Below are 23171 nucleotides of genomic sequence, written 5' to 3'. Positions count from 1 at the left end.
GAGCTGTTCTCTAATTCTCCTTGTGCGCAACCAAAGTCCTCAGTGTCTTTACGTGTCCTCTCTCTGGTCAGGCCTGGGACATCTGTGTGCGCACCTGTGCCTACACCAACCACACCGTGCTCCCTGAGGCTCTGGAGCGTTGGCCCATTGACCTGTTTGCCTACCTGCTGCCCCGCCACCTGGAGATCATCTACGAGATCAACAGACGCCACATGGAGGTCAGTGGGGCATAGTACTGCAGCTCTGAGGGCAGTTCTGAGGGGAGAATGGGTCCTAGGGAGGTGTGTATCTCTCCTTCTCAGACAATATGATGCATAACTTTATATTTTTTTTAATCCTCTTTTTCTCCGCCTGATTTTCTGTGCTTTTCCTCCCATCCCAATTTAGTCGTTATGCCAATTCCCCCCTCCCCTACCTGGTCGTTGTGCGCACGTGCCCCCTACTGGTCGGTCAAGGGAGCCCTGAGGTCTACCACATGCTTCCTCCGACACATGCGGAGACAGCCAGCGGGTCTCTTTTCACCTGACAGCGCGGCCTCTCATTGGTGAAGTGTAACGCGTGAGAGGTCACACTGCCTTCACCACTTCCTGTCTTTTGCTGTGCAGACGCCCTGACCTGACCTGTAGGAGTCGCTGTCCACAACGCCAGATTACCACCCCATCGACTTCCCTCCCGCTAACTCAGCCAAACGAGTTAGTATGACGGCTGGCCCAAGCCGGAGGCAATGCTGACACCCGGATTCGAGACCGGAGTCTCTCTCATTGGTGACAAGCGCAATCTCCGCTGCGCCACCCAGCCGCCCATATGATGCGTAACTTGATACATGGTCTACAATACAGGGGGGGGGGGACAGCAATACTTTTATGCCACACCTTTCTAAAAGCTCTGTGGATGTATTATTATATATATATATAATTTAAATTATTACTCAAAGCTATCGGGGAGGGGGGGGGTCGTTTTCCGACGCTGCGATCATTACAAAAGCATGTTTTATGATGGGGTTTGGTAAAATAGACGTTACCTTGTTAGAAGGTACTCCACTCTCGCTCCAAGTGTCTTGAATCGGAACAGGATCAATACATATAACGTTAGGTGGCCCTCATCCATTGTCTTCTTCTTCTATAGTCTGCTCGGGCCAGACTATACCACGGAGCCGAATAGGTTTCCTCATCGGCCGGTTTGACTATAGTATTTTTATGATTTACCAGAAGTGCTGAGTCCAACATAGTCTGGTGAAAACGCACCTTATCATCCATAATCATCATCCATATAATCCGTTTTGTCTTCTTCTAATATCCAATAGTTCGCTCTAGGCGATCGCCATTGTCGAACGTTAGTTGGCTGTACTGCTCACTGCTGTTCTCCCTAGTGCTTTGGGAGCTCTCGTCGGCCCCCACTAAACTGGCCCACACTAAACTGGCCCACACTAAACTGGCCCACACTAAACTGGCCCATGCAGTTCATAAGGTAGGCGATACTGCCACCTGTCAGGATTCAATCATCATTGCCGGTCCCAGGCACACTCACAAAGGCCTGTGCGAGTGTTTAGAATAATATTAAAGGAAAAAGGAACCGGAAACGAGATATTTCGTTTTTGGCGCTCAAGCGTTGGCTCTCAGAAACGAGATATCTCGTTTTTGGCACTCAATGAGTTAAAGTCTTTTTCACATGTGCGTTCCAAGTCATTCTTCTTAAAGGAACAAACCGTTCTTTTTGACATGTGGGCTCCAAGTAATTTTTGCCTTGATACAAAAATCAAGGCGCCCTCATACAATTATTATCTTTTTTTTTTAGATTCACCACAACCATAGGCTTCCAGTGTATCTGAAACACCACAAACTGAAGAAAGTCACCACATTTTACTAAAATGTCATGCTAACTGTTATGTGTCACTTGTTTTCTTGTGATGTAATACAGTATCTCAGGCAGAATTCATCATCTTCCTTTTTAGATACTGTATTAAGGCACAATAGAGCAGCTTTTCAGGGGGGAAAACTAAAACTTCTCAGGAAAATAAATGCACCTCAGATTTGAGCATGTTATTTTAATCAGATGTGGTGACCTTCATGGGTTCATGAGGTGTTTAAGACACATTTTCAGATATAATGGAAGCTTATAGCAGTGGTGAATCCCACATGTGAAAAATGACTGGTCTGGTCCTTACCTGGCTATCAAGCCATCAACCAAGTTATTAATGATGCAGTGAGACAGACAGGATAATGATGGACCGACAGACACAGACAGGTTAATGATGGACAGAAAAAGGGTTAATGGACAGACAGACAGAATAATGATAGACAGACAGACAGGTTAATGATGGACAGACGGACAGAATAATGATGGACAGACAGACGGGAGAATGATGGACAGATGGACAGGATAATGATGGACAGACAGGATAATGATTAATAGACAGACAGACCGGTTAATGATGGACTGACAGACTCATTGATTTTGCATGGGTTTTCCCTCCATTTCCCCAGAGAGTTGCTGCCAAGTTCCCTGGTGATGTGGACCGCATGACGCGTATGTCCCTGATTGAGGAGGGTGGAGGGAAGAGGATCAACATGGCTCATCTGTGTATCGTTGGCTCCCACGCCGTCAATGGAGTCGCCCAGATCCACTCTGACATTCTCAAAGCCACCATGTACGTGTGTCTCTCACATACTACTGACCCACACAACCCAGTTCGAAAGAGTTACAAGTAGAGTTACTGTTGCATCAATTACATTCTACTCTAAACCAGCAGTAGGTAACTTCTTCTAAATGTTTGTTTGAATTCTGACACAAGTTGAGACAACGTGAGAGAGTTTCAGTGTAACCACTGAAGAGTCGTGGCTTCTGAATGTTTAAGTGGGGCTCTGACTTTCGGGCCCATCAGGGAAGCTGTCGGAGAAACGCCTGTCGACACTTAAAAGTTAGATGGTATTGGGAGTGATGTCAACGACAACGTGTTTTTCCTCTGTGCTGAATTGGTATTTCATATCAAACTTTTATGAAAAGGTTGGATGACTTCTCTGGTTGAAAGATGTAACTATCATTGGTATTTGTTTATTTTTTAAAACGCTTATTGGTAAACTCCCCCCGTACATCACAACACTGCAGGAATATAATCTTGGAATTTATTCCACATGTTCAAATCTTAGGGGTTTCTTGAGTTTGCTCTGAACTAGGAAAAACTGCTTTTTCCGTTTGATGTGTCAAACACCTGGCATGCTCTCCAACTGACTCTGAAGTTGGAGGTTCTGTCTTCTCTTGCTGCATTTAAAAGTACGATTTCGACCACTGTATCGACTTGTTTGAACAGATTTCTATTGTTTATTCTTATTTGTTGTGCCTTTATGTATGAACCTGCTGATAACTTGTGGTGTTTTATAAGCTTGTCATCCCTGTAAATGAGGGTAACCTCAGTGTCTCACAAGTTGAAAGAAAGGTTTGAAATTAACTGAAATTGTCGTACATCTGTGTGCTGTGAGGTAATTTACATCAACATTGTTGCTACATAATACATGGATTTCTAGCCTGCGTGTATTGACCCTGGCAATATCGGTAACTCTTGTTTTGTCAACTAGCCACTACAATGTTATGTGTGCTGGTAACAACAACATGGGGACACCGCTAGGCCTGGCGGAGGTCTCTGCACTCTTACTCTCTGTGATGCTGTGATCTGTTTGCAGCTTCAAGGACTTCTATGAGATGGAGCCAGAGAAGTTCCAGAACAAGACCAATGGCATCACTCCTCGCCGCTGGCTGGTCATGTGCAACCCTGGCCTGGCTGAGATCATCGCTGAGGTGAGGAGGAGGAGAAGAATCCTGTCCTGATTCATATTTACAATCTCATATTTTAAGTAATTCAAATCCGTTTCAAGAAATGTCACCAGTTTCATGATAATAAAATTGTTTCAGGACATTCTCTTGAAACAAGTGGAATTGTTTTAAAACAACTTCATCATTCATGACTAGTTCTTTGTATATGATTTTTATGATGATTGGACACAGCAGATGGGTGACGGTAGCAAATCCTGTTCTAGATGACCCACTTTGTAGGTTATACACTTTTAACAGACTGGACCTGTTTATATGTATAAAGGGAACGTTTATTTCTTAACTTATGTTAATAGTTATGGTCATTTAGTTTGCCATTACCATTTTGGCCATCATGACGGTCTGGCCTTGCCGGAGTAGAGGGAGGAGCCCTACTGTAGAGGGAGGAGCCCTACTGCCCAATCTAGCATCTCTGGGTTGATGGTTCCTATAAAACAAACTCTGACTTGACTCGAGGACTGTAGGCTGGTCCTTTTCAGGTCCAGCAAAAGCATCACGATACCCAGAGGTGCAGTTATGATCTTTCCATCAGCAATGCATTGTAATCCCGATAAAGCTTCTAGAGGGGAGTTGATCCAGATCCAGACAATCTAGAACTGAGTCATGATGAAGTAAAGGTGTTATAAATGTATTTATTTGGCATTACTGTTATGATATCCAAAATGATGTGCCATGAAGTTTTTTGTGTGTACTGATTTAGTTTTTGAATTATTATTATAATAAAATTTTTGTATTAGTTTTGTTATTGTTAACAATTAGTAGGGAGCCAATTCTGGATCTAGGCTAATGGGTTTCACCTAATTGTGAAATGTTTTCGACTGCACATGTAAGACAGCCATACAAGCTATGCAAACAGGAAATTGTGCATTAAATATGCATTTAGGTAAATGTACAACAATGCCTTGTGCAGGAAAGTACTAAAATGCTACTTATTCTAATTTGACTTCTGTTTTGTTAGAAAATTGGAGAAGAGTTCATTCGTGACCTGGACCAGCTGCGGGGGCTGCTGAAGTTCATCGATGATGAGGCTTTCATCCGTGACATCGCCAAAATCAAGCAGGTGATCTGGTGATGTAATAATAATAACAATCATTTAATAATATATTTATAATGCGCTGCTGCAGAACTGGGACTACGCCTACTTCCCAGAATCACAGATGGAGAATATGATGCTGAGTTTGCCTGAGAGCAGTAGGCAGGGACTGGCTAAACATCGGTACTATGTCAGAGATACTAGTACTACAACTACGTGTACTGCTGCTGCTACAACCATTATCTACTAATACTAATACAAGTGGGCTACTACTACTACCAGAGATGGAGAGACTTTGCTGCTACTACTACTACTACTACTACTACTACAACAACTAATGGTAATGGGTATATCTGTCCTGCAGGAGAACAAGCTCAAGTTTGCTGTGCACCTTGAGGAACACTACAAGGTGAAGATCAACCCCAACTCCATGTTCGACGTTCAGGTCAAGAGAATCCACGAGTACAAGAGACAGCTGCTCAACTGTCTGCACATAATCACCTATTACAACCGTAAGTACAGGACAACAAACACACACACTATTATAGGAGGCGTGTTCGATTGAGCAACAACTTTGTAATGTTTAGGGTCTTAGAAACATTTTAAACTCGGAATGTTACACCTATCTTTTAAAAAAAGGGATTTCTGTTATATTTTGGGTGCATACTGATGACGTATTTCAGCTTTTTTGACTATTTACAAACGGCAAGGGTAAGCTAGGCTAACGATTTAGGCTAGTTTTGACTTGTTTTATTTACAATATTCAAATTGACATTCCTGATACTTAAGATTGATTGATTGAAAATTGTATGAACAGATTGCAGAATGGGTACAGTACGGCTCAATACACACAATTGTTAAGGGGATGCAGACCAGAGAAAGACTTTCGTCTTGTTTACATCAGGGTCCCCCATTTTCAATTCATCATAATATATATGACAACTAGGGATGCTCGATATTGGCTTTTTTACCGATATACCGATATTGTCCAACTCTTAATTTCCAATACCGATATCAACCGATACCGATATATGCAGGGTTTCCCCCCCAAACTGAATAATTTCAGGTAATTAACATTACATATCTCTTGTTGTGGAATTAACACAACATTATGCATACTTTTGACAATAAATAAAATTTGAATTTGTTCTTACTTGCTTGCCTGGGGAAATAAAGGTTCTAGAAATGTAAAAATAAAAAAATTGAAAACCCAATAACGATATTTTCCTATATCACATTTTAATTAGTGCTGTCAGGCGATAATTTTTTTTTATCTAATTAATTACAGGATTTGTAATTAATTAATCGAATTAATCGCATTTTAATCGCATAACCATTTTAGGCCTGATATTCTATAATGATATTTCAAATGGCATGTGTCCGGATGGCAGAATTCAGTACTGTATCTACAAAACCTTCTGTTTAATCATCTTCCATTTATTCATTTGCTTAGATTTTTCAGGTCTGGTCAATTTTAGCATGGTGTTATTCACAGTCAAAGATAAAATAATTTTATTGATATTCTCATTTGGTTCATTACAATTTACTCAAGCCTAGTAACAGACACAGTATTTCTGACACTGGGAATACATTCCCTGAGATCCATAGATGTCCCAAGAATCAGATACCAAGAACATGCAAATAGCCCATATAAAAAAAAAGTCTGTAAATGTGTATTCTACGTTGTTATGGAATGAATGAGATTAAAATATATATATAAATTTTTTTGTAATTAATTTTGAGTTAATTTTCATAACGTGATAATTTGCTGTGTAATTAATTAATCTAATTAACGCGATAAACTGACAGCCCTAATTTTAATGTAGGCCGATAATATCGGACATCCCTATATGACATACGTGACTTACATAACATACAGATGGACAGTACTGTTACATCTAGACATTTAGGACATGCCAGATCTACAAATATACAGTACTGTTTATGAGTACAAAAGGAGTCTAAAAAGAGAGTATATACATTTGATGGCATAATTGCTAAACGTGTTTAGTCCCTTGTTTGAGCCAAATCTGGGATTAACATGATTTGTGGCGCTCCCTGTCGTGGTCGTGGTATTCACTGACCTTTGGGAAGTATTTTGACATGTACATGGGTACCTGCGTGGTGTAGTGTATCTTGTAGACCAGGCCCATTGCAAGTTGTACTCTGTCGTCTACTCTGAGTCTAAGCCATCCTAGGTTGTCAAAGTGGGCAGGGGTGAGGTGGGTTCTAGGAGTAAGGTCAAGCAGTAGTCTGACCAGTTTGTTTTGTGATGTTTGTAATTTAGATTTTAGCGCCTTTGAGGTGCTTTGGTACCATGAGGTGCAAGCATAGTCGTAGTACCCTTGAATGAGTGCTCCTGCCAGAGTCTACAGGGTATTCTTGTTTACCAGAGAGGAGATCCGGTACAAGAATCTAGTTTGTTGGAGCGGCTGGGTGGCGCAGCGGTCTAAGCGCTTGTCACCAACGCGAGAGACACCGGTATCAGCGTTGCCTCCGGCTTGGCCGGCCGTCATACTGACTCAATTGGCAGAGTCAGCGGGAGGGAAGTCGATGGGTGGTAATCTGGTTGTTGTAAACAGCGACTCCTACAGGTCGGTCAGGGCGCCTGCACAGCAAGGACAGGAGATGGCGAGGGTAGTGTGAGCCTCCCACACGTTACACCTCGCCAATGAGAGTCCGCGCTGGCAGGTGAAAAGATGTGGCTGGCTGACTCTGCATGTATCGGAGGGGACATGCGATAGATTCTTCAATCCTCCCTACGACCGACCAGTGGGGGGCACATGCGAGCAACGGTCAAGACAGGGGAGGGGGGAATTGGCACGACTAAATGATGGATTCCACCCCTCTGGAAAGTTTATGATTCGACGGTTTGGTGCGGTGCAGCTATTCCATGGTGCTTATCACCTAATTATTCTAGATTTTCAAAAACGACATACTGGATAAATATACATACTTAATTTATACATTGGTCATTTGATAATGCCTTTATCGTTTACATTGAATTGTGATACATATATATATATGTCTCTCTCAGGCATCAAGAAGGAGCCCAACAAGCAGTGGACTCCCAGAACAGTTATGATCGGAGGAAAGGTATGTTGCCTCAGCTGCTCTAATAGATGAGTAATACATAACTGGGCATCTCAATGCTATGGAGCTCCACAATGCCTGCCCTCTCTGGTTCTAGAAGTATTTTTTGTATAGCCATAGCCTCTGGTGATAATTAAGATAGACAAAATGGAAACCCATGGTTCTCCTGCGTCAATATTTCTTTTTAATGCTTGTTCAAACCAGGAAATGGGTCTTTCTAAATTATTGAACAACCTGTGGCCACTGTCGCAATTTTATATGAAATCTACACAACTGTTTAAAAAAGTTTGGCTTTCTGTGTTTGACTGTAAAATTGTCCAGCTTCATTTTGGCTAGAGGCTATCACTTCTAAACCTGTGGCGTCTGTATAGACCTGTGTGTGGGGTCTGTATGGACCTGAGCCCTCATTTATCAATAATGCATAGAAAGTGTTCTATTTTCGTTCCTACGCACGGAATTTAGAATGTCTCTACGCACATACAAATTGGGATTTATCAACCGTGCGTGCACAGGTCGTATGCACCCTCCGTGTTGATAAATACCATTGTTCTTACCGTCTATGCTTGTGCATGATTATCCATATATGGTAATAAAACACCCCCATGGGATGTGAGGAGGGAGCGTGTAGACTATCTTCAGTACCAAGGATGTTGACCGTCCCAGTCCTGCTACAGAACCAGCACATTGACAGAAATAAATGACAAGCTGAGCCGACATTAAGCACTGTAATGACTGAAATGAATGAGTCGCTGAAGCACACTGTATGTGCAACCCAATGGGTAACTACTATTTTTCGCTTGCGTTCTTCATATACCATACATATACTCAAATAAAAAAACCTTTTTTCGTTGAGGTTTTTTCAAGTTAGATTAAGACCTTGCAAGGGTAGACTTGGGGTAAAGGGTAAAACTGCTGTCTGATCCTCTTGACTGAATTGGTGCTTTCAGCAGGCCAACTCTGCGCTCTACAATGCCTATTGTGTGCACCTGTGGGTTTTGGTCAGAGTCATTATGGCTTCAGTGGATAATCCCGATCTGCATTTAAGTGATGTTTTAATTACAGATACCCCACTAATAACATTACAATTGAATTAAATACAATTAGGCCTGAATGAGACTCCGGCAACGACATTATCAGCCAAAATGCGCATTGCAGATTATCTGTACATTGCCAGAGTGGAATCCCGTCCACATAACTGGATTTGTTTATTGATGGAGCTTTGAAAGCTACACAGGTACAGTCTATTGTTCCGAAAATGTTGGGTAACCTGGCGTAAAATCCTCTCTTGGCCTCGGCCTGCTGTTATTATTGATATATGGATATTGTATGTAGTTGGGGGTTGGGGAAATTACAACATCCAACACTGCGTTTTGGTCCAAGCTGCTCCAATTTGGGTCCCAAATTGCGGTACAAATCAAGGAGAATGTGTCTCGGGTAGCGGTATGTTCTCTCTCGGCAAATAGACTGCCCTATATCTCTGTAAACATCTGAGCGCACACCGCGAGAAGTATTCCTATAATAACGCTATGAACCAGGCTGAATTAATTCGGAAATACCTATTCCAAATGCTATTTGACAATAATTACACTAATGTCGCTATTTTACAATTAACTATAATGAATTACGGGTCATACAGAACACGTCAGTGTTGAAACTAATGCATGAAAGTCCGTCTCATGGTGCAGTCTTATTATTCTACCGCTGGGCGCCATGTACGCACGGTCTGAGCTCAGTGGCGGCCGGCCGATAGAGGGCGCTGGGGCGCCGCCCCCCCCCTGGTGAAGAGAGGAGAAGAAGAAATTGTGTTTTTAGATTTTTGGACCACTAATTTTTGGACCACTAAAAATAAACTAAACATGTTTAAAATTAATAATTACTCATTTTAAGTAGGTTTGTGTTTCAAATGCACAATAACGTTGATATATCAAATATAAATCATTGTTTTGTGCGTGATTCACATGACGTCACTCTCTCTCTCCTGATAGAGAGTATACCTTCAAACCTGGGCGCATAGACGTCACTGTATCGTCTCAGCCAATGTAAATAGTTCAAGCAAATACATTTCGCCTATCAGGGTCTTCAAATATGATGTCTCGGGCGCGTTTTCTAGCGCTCGAAGCAAGCTCTGCGCCACTGTACTCGTCACGTCGTCAGTCATCAGACAGAAAAGAATGCGAGGAGGAGCCAGTATTTTCATTTCGATTAACGCGACGGCTCGAGGCTCGTTCCAACAAAACAAGTGAGTCTAACAATATGTACTGTTCTGTAGTTACTGAAACTGATTGAATATGGCAAGTCAAGATTCAAGAGGTTTATTTGTCGCATACATACACAAGGCGTGCAGTGAAATGAGGGTCGGCTGGCCGTGATAGCTCTCGCTCTCTCTCTTTCTCCTCTCTCTCTCTTTCTTTCTCTCTCTCTCACACACGCAGTACGCGTTGATTCATGATCATTACATTATGATCAACTGGAATAAAACATTTTAAAAAAGCTTTACAATTTACATACTGTAGCTGTCCCTTTGTTCATTAATTCATTCATTTAACCTAAATGTAGAACAACTCACAAAGTGACTCTTGCTAAATTTATTTGATTCACCCCCCTCCCCCTACCCTGTGCGCCCACTCAAAAGTGCATTGGACCAGCCGCCACTGTCTGAGCTGTGTGTATCTACACACAATCTCAAGCACACGTTCAAATTGATAAGTCCCACACTTTGCTTAGAAATGATCGTACGCACGGTTTACGCACATATCTGTGCGTACGCACCATTGATAAATGATGGCCCTGGTGTGTGGGGTCTGTGCTGAGCTCTATATACATAACATAATTTCGCTCACAGGATGTTGCCCAAGTGTATAACCATAGACATAGAAACGCACAGGTTGACTAGTGGCTAGTGCTATTCTCCATATACAGTAGGCTCGGGGGGACATCTTACAATAAATTAACAAAGCAATAAAGGGGTTGAAAATCACCTGTCACCACCCTCCGTTACACCACCCTAATTTTTGTTGAAAAAAGTTTGGGTACTTCAGGAGGTAAAATATTCTGACCACACCTCCCACAACCATTATCCTGTGTTTGACCGCAGGGTGACAAGTGTAGCTCGACGGTTTTGGTAGTAAAGAAAGAATCCTAGCAAGCTAAATTAACAGTAATCTCTTGTTTTGTTCCCGACTACAAACATTACAAGATAATTTTTGTTTCTTGTAATAACCTTGACCTGTGCCTGTCCTGCAGGCTGCCCCTGGCTACCATACAGCTAAGTTGATCATCCGTCTGATCACAGCTATCGGTGAGGTGGTTAACAATGACGCTGTGGTTGGAGATCGCCTCAAAGTCATCTTCCTGGAGAACTACAGAGTCACACTGGCTGAGAGAGGTAATGCTTTTTAAATGTAACCTTTAGGGCTGTACCAAATGTAATTATTTTTACATTTTAAGCTTCTATTGAAGTTTTTGAATGAAGCTTTAAATGTCTGTCGTCATATTTTTTTATTTATATAAGTAATAAAAAGAAAATCCTCAATTTGAATAAAGTGATTCATCTAATAAATGTTTTAGGGCGTTTTCACACCTAGCTCGTTTGGAGCTGTTCCGGAATCTGGAGCGTTTACCCCTTATTTCGGTTCGTTTGGGCATATGTGAACACAGCAATCGCATTCTGTTGCGGAACAAAACAAGCGGGCCGAGATGCCTAGAGAGGGTGGTCTCAGCGCGCTTCCAACCGAACCCGGAGCGACTTGTGAGAATGCAATCGACTTAACAAACCGACTTGCCGTACTATATATGCGTTGCATGATGACGCTTTCGCATTGAATTGTAGGCGGGATCAGTTTGTAGTTTTTTTGTTAGGCAGTTGGTCAACGTTGCAAATAATAATGAGTCGTGGGTCAACGTGGAGCAGCGATGAGGTACACTGCCTCGTTGATATTTGGGCAGACGATCACATTCGTCAGATGCTGGAGAACACGCACAAGAACACTGAAGTGTACACAAAGTTTAGTGACCGAATGAGGGAAAGGGGCTTTGAACGGTCTGTCGAACAGTGTCGCGCAAAAGCAAAAAAAAATTCGACAACAACTACGCGATAGTCTTGGTAGAAGTGGAAGTTCGGGGGAGGAAAGGGACACGTTTCCCTGGTTTGACGAGTTGGACAAAATTATAGGGACTAAACCTGTGGTTGATCCTGTGGATATTGTGGAGTCTTCATGTGATGACAGCTCTAACGTTACTCCTAACAACACCATCTATTCTGCCGATGCTGAATCGGATGATTGAAATGGTGAGTATCTCCACTTGTTATGCTGATCAGGGTGTATATATATACACACAACGTTACGTAATAAGATTACAAAAACACAGTAAACTATATTCCGACTAAGCACTTTTATCATCTGTCTCTGTTGGTGACGGTTATAGACAACATCGGTTGTTATTGTTACGCCATTCACTAAGGGGTCACATGGTGTAGTAAAAGTCAGCTCGACTTGTTATGCCGATCACCTGTTTTCTGTATACAAACATGCCGTGCTCGAGCCAATCAGCAATAACAACTGAGTCACGTGACTAAGTTGCATTGGACCTGCGCAAGCTGCTGCGCTAAAATAATACGCGCCTGACGTTTATTTACAAGTTTTGGTCGCTGCCGTGTGAACACAAACAAACTAAGGGACAGTGCAACATTGTATCATTATAGTCCCTGAATCGGAACAAAGCAAACAAACTACAGGTGTGAAAACGCCCTTAATTTACTTTCTGTAATGAATATAACTTGTCAGTTTCGTCAACACAAATAATCCAATCAGGGCACGGTTGGTACAAAAGTGATGGTGACGTCTTGATCGAGCGTCAAGCTGATGCAGATAGGCTACATCATTTATGATAAATGTTTTATAAAAAAAAATATGACGAGTCATATAATATTAGTGTATCTGCAACTGTGAAGAAAAACCCCATTGGTTAAACAGAATGAATAGACTCATAAAAGAAAAGAGAACATTTCGAATGTTGATTTAGAATTCGAATGTCAACGTTATGAATGAAGCTTCGAACTATTCGGTACAGCCCTAGTAACCTTTACTTAAAGGAACACGCCAACATTTGGGGAAATTGGCTTACTCTACAGGTGCGTTCAGTAAGAAGCTATCATGGCTGCGCAATGAATGGAAACGGGACATGACCGGTTAGCTTTCTACTGAACGCACAGAGAGGCTCCAATGCATAGTAATACACTGACTTTGGTGTGTAGATTTTTAACTTTTTGGTTTTGTAACTTTAGTTTGCTATTGGTTCGCTCGGAACCTGGCCAGAACTCCGGGACTCTGTATGTAAGATAAAGGCTTTGCATCGGCTACACTACTGACAAGTATTTTGTACAACTTAATGTCCAAAAATCTGAACTATCTGAGCTAAATGTCCTTGCAGGCCACTGGAAAAAGCCGGATCTGACCCGTGGGCTGCGCCATCCAGTCTCAACCCTTCTTCTTGTTTCCCAACAGCCATCCCTGCTTCCGACCTGTCGGAGCAGATCTCCACCGCCGGCACAGAGGCTTCCGGCACCGGCAACATGAAGTTCATGCTGAACGGAGCGCTGACCATCGGCACCATGGACGGAGCCAACGTGGAGATGGCCGAGGAGGCCGGCGAGGACAACTTCTTCATCTTCGGCATGAGAGTGGACGACGTCACAGCAATGGAGAAGAAGGGGTGAGGGGGTTAATGGGATAGGAAGGGGTGATTAATCAGTTCATTGCTTTGACAAATCGGTGTGCATCATACACAAATACCTGTTTTTACTCTTTATAACTCATTCAGCATGGGGGGAAAAAGGCATTTGAAAAATTACCAAGGTTTTGGTCGGCTAAGACCAATTGATTATTGAACTAACAGAGAAGCTAGGCTGCAGAGCATTGTCATTGAGCATTAGGCAGTCAAGATAACTAATTTAGCATAACAAAAACAGTCTGGATTGGGCCTTTAACACATTGACCGCCAGCAGCAGGGGGCGCTGATCCCCCTTCAGCGCCAGGTCTTTATTCAATGGATATAGTTTTAGAATGCCAGACTTGCAAGTCCTAAAACTATATTTTATATTATAGCTATGGATCTAATAACGCTGTTGACTGTCAGTGAGTTGCTTCTGGTCACCATGCAAAAAACAGATTGTTTTTTCATCCGTACATTTCCTTTTGATACCGTTTTGAATAAGAGTATCGTTTGGGTGATTCTGAGTAATTCCAGAAAAAGACGTGAAAAAGGCCTTTTAGTATAATCCAGTCATCACGTTGTAATTTTTCGGCTGATTATCTAATCATCCTGAAATCAACGCTAGATTATCATATCTCCTCATGCATACATGAAATGGCCCTCTTAGCGGGGCGCCCCCCACCGCAGCCAACGGTAGAAAGCACAACACGTCCACACAGATAGCTTTGATCGCGGAAGAAAGAAATATCAGATCAACGCAAGGTTTTATATATAGAGTCCTTACCTTGTCTCTGATGTAATGCAAAAAAAATAATCCAATTATCTGATCGCCATTCCAGTTATCCACAGCGATCCTGTACCCGACATTACCGAGTGTTATACATGAACGGGCGGGCGGGGTTAGTGTTCCATGCCATCGTTGTAAAGGCCTGCCTCGCCTGAGTATTTAAACCCCACCCCCACGGCTCAGATCGGCTCAGAAAACACACCAGCCCATTTCCAATGGAGTGCAATAGCTCCGCAAAGCAGTAGAGGGCGGTGTTGACCGTCTGCCAGCTGCAGCCATGAATTATGAATAGATATAGCGAATAAACTCGTTTTTGGCGATATTCTGATGGCAGGCAATATTATTAGGCGAGTTATTGTGTTAACCAACATTTACAAATATATTTTATTGTAAACAACACATTCAGTTGAGTTGACACAAACATACAGTCGGTCCTATCAAGAGCTTACTAGGGGGGAAAACGCTCAAATCCCATTGTTTTGCTTTCAGTGGTGGGGCAACCCCTTTGTTTAAATTTGGATTACAGATTGCACCTTTAATCACATAAGATTTTCAATCAACATATCTTAACGTGGACACACTGACTCAGTGTAGCAGCAGTGAGTCTCATTGATCAGTGTAGCAGCAGTGAGTCTCATTGATCGGTGTAGCAGCAGTGAGTCTCATTGATCAGTGTAGCAGCAGTGAGTCTCATTGATCAGTGTAGCAGCAGTGAGTCTCATTGACCAGAGTCGTTGAGCATTTAAACAAACACAAAATCCATTATATAAAAAAATGCTAACAAATAAATCTAATCTTACACATCAGCTTTATATGAATTCCACAATATTGTCCCTATACTATAGAATGAATAAAATATCCTTGACTTCATTATATGCCAATAATATGGTACCCATCTCTACACAACCCACAGATACAAATGTTCTATTTGTCTTTCCCTAGATACAATGCTTCCGAGTATTACAACCGCATCCCTGAGCTGAAGCAGTGCATTGACCAGATTTCCGGAGGCCACTTCAGCCCCAAAGAGCCTGACCTCTTCAAGGAGATCATCGACATTCTGATGCATCACGACAGGTAAAGACTGACCTCCAGGGCTCTATTTTCAAGGCTGGCCGAGTTGCAAATACTATCAGGTGGAAGGTGAAGTCTTTCTGGCTGTCCCTGTTTGGTAACGCTGTGGCTTGAAAAGGTGGGTGGGGTGACGCAACACGGATCCGCTGGTTCTAGTGGTACTAGGGATGGACCGGTTTGTGTAAAGAATCCAAACCGTTTGGTTCAACCACTACCTAGGGCACCTAGGTTTACTGTGGTACTGTGGAACCCCTCACCAATACATCACTCCTGGGGTGTGTATGGAGGTTTGGTAACTGGCCTTTGACTTTTCTAAGAATAAGGAATACTAAGTAACTAATACTTAAGCATTAGTAATTAATGCCCTGCTGCATTTAAATCCAAAACTTGAGTTTGTCAGGCGAGTTGGTGATTGCAGCTGTGTCAGTCCGTTTGTCTCTGGTAAGTGGACAAACTCAGGGTTCACACAAGGTCACACAAGTTCCTTGAAGTGCTTAAAGTGCTTGATTTAAAAGAAAAAGTCAAGGCCTGGAATTCCTTAAACAGCCCATTTTTTAACGAGGTGCTTAAAAAGTCCTTGAAATTCAAATCAACCATTCTCATTGGATGTTTTGTTCATCCATGATCAAATTGTTCTCGTTTTTCTTTTTTTTCTGTTTTAATCAAATCTGACAAGTCGCTGTCTCGTGCGCTCCAACTGCTTTTCGTCATTTCTTCGCATGATGCTCTAGCTTGCTCTAGCAGGCTATAGTATCAGCAGGCCAAGAAGATGCAGCATTTAAAGGTGAATTGTATCCTTCAAGTGACATCATTTTTTTTTTTTTTTTTTTTTTTTTTATTATCCAATTTCGCCTCGCCAATTCTCCCTTCAATTCTCCCCTCCCCTGTCTCGAACGTTGCTAGACTATGCCTCCCACTGGTCGGCTGCAGTGAGGACCAAGCCTTGCATCACGTGTCCCCTCCGGTACACGAGGAGGCAGCTGTCGCATCTTTTCACCTGTACAGCGCAATCTCTCGTGGCGAGGAGTAACGCGTTACTTCCTGATTCTGCTGTACAGGCGCACCAACCGACCTGTAGGAGTCGCTGTCCACAATGTCCAATCCCCACCCACCAGCTTTCCCACCCCTAACACTGCCAATTGTGTTAGTATGAACGACCAGCCACGCTGGTAGCGGCGCTGAGAGCTGGGCTCGAACCCAGCATCTCCTGCGTTAGTGGCGAGCGCCTTGCCCACTGCACCACTTAGCCGCCCTCTTCAAGTGAAATCCTTGAAAATTAAAAATAGTCCTTGAATTTCATTTTGCAATGTCTGTGGGAACCCTGCAAACTATTCCACATCTCCCACATCGTTAAAGTGTGCTCTTTGGGCGCATTACAGATTTAGTTTAGTTTACAATAGAGCTATATTAAACGGCGACTGAGTTTGAAAATTGCACACTGCTAGACATAATGCAAGCATAAATAAATGGGTACCAAACGGGGTAAATAATCACAACAAGCTATTTGAGATTTACACTTGAATGGGGGAAAAAAGTATCCATGTTCACTCTCCACATTGTCTCCTGTCTAGATACAAGACGTTTGCTGACTACGAAGACTACATCAAATGCCAAGACAAGGTTAATGCTCTCTACAAGGTGGGTAACACTCTATTTAACACTTTCAGCGCCAGCCGTTTTATCCATCCTTGTAGTCAATGGGCCACGCTTTAAAAGATATGGATTTTCACTGTGCGTCACGATGTTTACAGGGCTATATCTATATTCTATATTATAGCTATGGAAACAATACTATATTCATTTGACAGTCACTATCTCTCGTCCAACATGTAAAAAAATAGTAAATTTTTTCATGTATATGTTCCCGTGTTATCCCGTGGTGAATATTGTATAGTGTCAGAGTGATCCTGGCTAATTCCTGGAAGCTGCGTTATTGAGCGATATGTGAATTTTGCTAAAGGCGTTCGTGTTGCTTGCCTGGACACGCTACTGTTTTCGAAATCAAAGGTATATAATGGGTATTATGTTTTATCATGAATGCATCAAAGGGGGGGGGGGGGGGGCGTTTTTTGATGCTCTGATCGCCAGCATTTGTTTTGAATACTACATACACATCGGCTGGATCGATGTGAAATCATTGTAGGATCAAGATGGAATTGATGTCAGATAGTCCTTACCTTTGATCGGGGTTATTCCAAAAAGAATATTCCAATTGTCTGATCGCGATTTCCAGTATTGATGTCCATCGTGTCCCTGACATGAAGTAGCACAAGATATGCCTCAAGTGTGCTGAACTTGTTTCAAAGTGCTCGGATGAAGCGATTTCCTTGGCTTGGTCTAAATTCTCCGCCCGGACCACATTAGATGTGATACACAGTCTGGAACAGGGTTTCAAAGGTTGGCGATACTTCCACCTAGCAGGATCTGGCCGGTATTGCACTCTCGGGGTCTCAGTATGGCTTTCAACGGTAACATAGAGGTCCATGAGACTGTATAGAATTTAAAAAATCAAATAAAAGAAGAAACGATAAATGATCGAAAACCCGACTATAGTCGTGGTTGGCCATGAATGAGTTAAAGGCTTCACCTATTAGACAGTAATTGGGGCCAATAACTATAAATATATAAGTATATTAAGTCCCCATAAGGTTTTATAAACCCTGGGTTCTCATCCAATGTTTTTGTGTTCTTAAAGCCACTCTGTATAGAATTGTCAACAATGAAAACACATCACATGTTAAGATCTTAAAATCAGATTAGTACCTTGGTATAACTACTGTGAATAAATTAGACCATTGACGAGACGATTAGCACTTTGAGATTTTCACAAATATAAAGTGCGGTACAAATTGAATTTATTATTGGTAGCATAATTCTCACACTTAAGTCCATATTTCTCATAAACTCTGTTGCTTCCTGTTTCAAAGGAGATGTTTCCATTTGTTTCCTGTCTGTTTTGAAGAAGAAAAAAGAGGGTTAGCAGCCCTTGATAACCATGAATGTGGAGCTGTTTTTGTTTTAAGTTCAGCAGAGCAGCTGTGGCTCTGACCTGGTGGTTCACATTATGGATACAATATAGAGGCTGCCGACAGTCTCATCGATTCTTGTCAGTCTCATTATGTTTTTGTGGTAATCCTGCCAAGACGTAGACATTGAATTGACATAATCATATATTGATGTTGAAATCCTCATGTTTAAAGGTGCACTGTGCATTTCTGGGGGAGTGGGATTTGTTTACATTTGCAGACTTTGCAGTTAGTTTTCACTTTATAGGCCTACATGCAACTTATTATAGGCCTACATGCAACTTATTATTTCTTAAATGCATACTATGTAGTTTCAGCCTCTAGATGTCACTTGAGCACCAATATGTGTTTATTCAGATTATGTAGGCTGAAACGGCAAAATCGGACATAGACTGATCAAACGTTCAAACTAGGCATTACAGATCAAATATGACTCAAGATCTAGCAATATCGTATCAAAGGCATATCATATCGCAGGCAGTGTGTGGAGGAACCTTTACTAATTTAATTAGGCACACATAGATTTCCAGGGTTAATGTATAATCTAATACAGATATTGAGAGACCCTTAGGTTTTAAGGTTTTACTGCGTGTCAGGAACAGGGCCAGATCACAGCAGTTCCTCAGGCTCTCCTTTCAAGGGTATAACGTCCTGCCATTCGGCCTGTCTTTGTCTCCACACACCTACACGATGGACACAGTGCTGATCCTACTATATCAAGGTCAAGGGCCTATCATTTGGGTCTACAGCTATCTGGTTGACTGGCTTGTACAGTATGTGTGCAATTAGAGTTGGACTTAGCCTCACAGGCTGTGTTGGCTCATCTCCGATCACTGGGCTGCCTCTGAACTCGAAGAACAGTCACCTGACCCCACTGAGAAGGGTCAAGTATCTGGGGCTGTACTGGTAACGAGAGCATGCCTGACATGGCAGAGGAGGAGAGCAATTATGGTTTGCATTTCCAGCTGCTTTTCTGCTAGGTCAGTGTCAGCTGCTGGCCAGGTCGTGCCATTGGACCAACTGCACACTCCTCCCTTTCCGGTGGTGGTTTGCAGGCCAAAGGGTGTTGTTCCCACACAAGGAGCGGTCCAAGTTGCCCGTTCTCTCTCAGCAGGGTCTACACAGAGACTCCTTTTTCATTGCCATTGGTCAGCTCCACTCCTGTATTGCTGCTTGGCAAATTCAATGGTGATGGTGGTCTTACTTAGCCCCGCCCCTTTCATAACTCATGAACCGCTTGTCGTAGACACTTGTGGGAAGTGTCATTGGTCTCAGTAAAAATTTGTTTTTCATTGGTGTAGGTTAGCCCTGCCAATGCGCATTGGCAAAAAAAAAAAAAGACCAAGCCCAACTCGGATCGAGTTTTCCACCTGGCCGCTGTGTGTATTTGCCATGTCTCGCCCCTGCATCAACGGAGGCACAGTATTCCAATACACATCTCATACATCATCAGCGCAGGCCACGTCTGGTCTTTTGTGTCAGAGGAGGAGCGCAAAGTGCCGCGACGTGCATGCGTGAGTGTGCGTGACAGCCCTGCGCAGGTATATAGACCGTCTGGTCTTTTGTGAGTCAATGTGTACTCAGATATTTGTGATCGACACTTGTCTCATAACTAAATCACTTCCAGGGGGAGGGGACTTTCCAGGCCAAGCATATAAAGCTGATTTGATTAATTTAACCTGGACACTCACAACTACGGTTTTAGAGCAGAGAAAACTGTGCTGAAAACGGCAACAACCGTCAACGAAAAAGGACTACATGCTTTGTTTATTGTTGCCAATTGGATCGCAAAGACTGGGAAACCCCACACTTGCAGAGAGCTTTTGGTTGCCCTGTACCAAATATTTGGTTTCTGTCCTTTGTGGACAAAGTGTTGCAGAGCAGCTCCATACAATACCGCTGTCAGCTGACACTATTTCAAGAAGAATTGACTGCATGTCGGACGATGTTAAGAGCCAAGTTGTGGAAAAACTTAAGCAGAGCCCGTATTTAATGATTTGAAGCCCATCATCTGTAGCCACATAGAAGGGCTCATTGATCAATTTCGGAATAATTTCCCCGAAAGAGAGAGCACGGACAATTTGAACAACTGGATCCAAGATCCGTTCATTGCGCATGACGCTCGCAACAGGCCTCCCTCTGTCTGAGCAGGAGGCGTTGATCGATCTTTCGTGTGACGAGCTACTGAAAGTCAAGTTCACTGGACTGGCCCTCGCAAAGTTCTGGATATCAGTCCGGAACGACTACCCAGTGCTGTGTAATGCTGCGCTGAAAAAGCTTGTCCTGTTTGCGTCAACATACCTCTGTGAAGCGGGATTCTCGGCTCTGACATTAATACAAAATAAATACAGATCTCGCCTCAGAGTAGAAGCAGATCTGCGCCTCTTTCTCAGCACAACGCAGTCACGTATCATGGAACTATGTTCAAATGTACAAGCACACCCTTCCCATTAAGTCTCGTTTTTGTTTATTCTTAAAGCGCATGTGAACGCATAAAAAATTGCTAAATATGCTTTGGATCGTTTTATAAATGTGTATACAGAAACAATTCCGTTTGATAATATTCATTCATTTCATTAACATTCTTGTAATTCCTACACTACACCGTTACAATGATATATAAAATATCATATTATATTATATACCCATTCAATATGCACATGACAGAAAATATTATATGCCATATAATATTTTCTGTCATGTGCATATTGAATGGGTATTATTAATCTACTACTAATACTAGCAGAGAGTAGTCAAATTTGGGCTGGTAGCTCTCGGCTAGGTGGCAAATGAAAAAGTAGATCTTGGTTCAAAAAAGGTTGGGCACCCCAGCTGTAGACTTTTTCATTTCATCCCCCTATCGCTGTACATCATTGTTTAACATGCTCCCTGTTCTTAAGCCACACCCCATCATAACATCATACCCCCATCATAACCTCCACAGTTCTGTCTATGCTCGTGCTACAGACACCGTTCCAACGTTGTCTTCAGCCCAAACGGCTTGTTCAGGAACTGTTTTTCTATTGTTTTTACTGATCATACCTTTTATGTATCATCTCAACAGAACCCCAAGGAATGGACCAAGATGGTAATTCACAACATTGCTGGCTGTGGCAAGTTCTCCAGCGACCGTACTATTGCCCAGTATGCCAGAGAGATCTGGGGCATGGAGCCCAGCATGGAGAAGATTCCCGCCCCTGACGAGACGGTCTAAGCCTACTGCTCCGCGCCACACTCCACACCCAGCCCTCCCCCTCCACCTTTTCAGACTTTTCTGTACAGTGCTGTACCCACATACAAGCAACATACACATAATGACTCTGTGTTTTGGAAAGGGTATTGATATCACCACCAAGCTTTTAAAGGCACATCCACAATGTAACAAAATAAAAGCCAATGCTGGATTTGAGGAATTCTTCTTTTTTTTTATTCTAGTGAATAAACTCTGCTTGGATACGTTCTAAATCCGTTTCTTGTCTTAAATTCTAAAGGGGGAAAAAACTACTTTTTTGTTAAAGTGGTAATGTGTAATTCGATTAGATTGAAATGTATTGTCATTGCACAGCACAAGTACAGTACACTGGAATTGGCATTTAACCAGAGTGCAAATATAACCGTAAAGTGCAATATACAGTGTACAAGTTATTAAATGTGATATATATATATATAGTGTATAACTATCCCTTTAATCCATTCTAATAATGAGAAAACGTTCACATGTACACACCCACCTGCCTGGCCACACCCACATCCGCTCCTATATAAGCGGGATTGTGGCCACACAATCAGCTCCTTCCCAAGTCTTTCACCACCAAAGAAGAAGACCGTGGGGTCCTCAGTGAGTCAGAGCAGAGCGCTCGCTATACTCGTATAACTAGGGTTATAGAATAACCTTAAGTTATAGATCATATAGCTTTTCCGCTCTGCTCTATTGGAACACAGGAGCTGAGCAGAGCGAAAAGCTCGACAAATTTACCCGCTGAGGCCCCCTACAACCATCAGAATCGGGGAGGATCCGAGCCCCCCCGGCCCCCCCTAGTGGAGGACGGGAGGGAGATCGGACTCGAGCGCGCATCCCACATGCCACCAGGGAACGGACGTAAAGCAAAAAAAAAACGTCACAGCCCCCAACATCACGGGGTCGAAGGGCAAGAACCCAACCCTGTGGCAAGGCCACAGCAGCGGAGCGTGGAGGAGGTCCCAGCCCTAGGACAACCCGAGGACTAGAACCCCCTGAAAAAGGGGCCTGGTGAGGTCAACAAGGCCGTGGCATCGAGACCCCACCAGACGGTCACTGGTGACACCACCCCCCACATCGCCAGTGTATCGGACGGGGCCCAAATCAAGTGAAGGCCCTTCCCCCCCTTTGGCACGCCGCTCTGAAGCACTCTCCTCAAGAGGCTACCCTCCCACAACACTGGCGCCAGTCGGCGTGCCGGGGAGACAACCCTCCAAGGAGGTTGATCCCTCAATCCAGGCAACAGGCCCCAAGAGCAGAACTCGACCTGTGCCCGGAGCACTGCGGACTAGACAGGCGCTTAAGGGTCTACTGCAAGAACAGTATCCCGGCGGAAGGGGTGTTCGGTATGCTGTGCACCATGTCACAACCTCCACAAACCCG

General features: G+C 43.0%; 1 protein-coding gene across 1 annotated transcript in view; it reads left to right on the top strand.

Annotated features, from left to right (window-relative positions):
- The window catches only part of LOC311233264 (glycogen phosphorylase, muscle form), a 41479-nt gene extending 19464 nt beyond the window's left edge, over positions 1-22015 (top strand). The window contains exons 10-20 of the mRNA XM_084320198.1: positions 72-218; positions 2484-2647; positions 3678-3792; positions 4784-4885; positions 5223-5370; positions 7896-7954; positions 11195-11336; positions 13456-13663; positions 15393-15527; positions 17096-17162; positions 21615-22015. Of these exons, the coding sequence (XP_084176324.1) occupies positions 72-218; positions 2484-2647; positions 3678-3792; positions 4784-4885; positions 5223-5370; positions 7896-7954; positions 11195-11336; positions 13456-13663; positions 15393-15527; positions 17096-17162; positions 21615-21764 (1437 nt within the window). The 3' untranslated portion in view covers positions 21765-22015. The remainder of the gene's footprint in view (positions 1-71; positions 219-2483; positions 2648-3677; positions 3793-4783; positions 4886-5222; positions 5371-7895; positions 7955-11194; positions 11337-13455; positions 13664-15392; positions 15528-17095; positions 17163-21614) is intronic.
- Positions 22016-23171: the final 1156 nt, after the last annotated feature.

Source organism: Notolepis coatsorum (assembly GCF_963971535.1).
Source record: "Notolepis coatsorum genome assembly, chromosome: 8".
NCBI classification, from domain to species: domain Eukaryota; kingdom Metazoa; phylum Chordata; class Actinopteri; order Aulopiformes; family Paralepididae; genus Notolepis; species Notolepis coatsorum.
The sequence above is the reverse complement of the archived record's forward strand: the minus strand, read 5'-3'. Positions and strand labels throughout refer to the sequence as shown.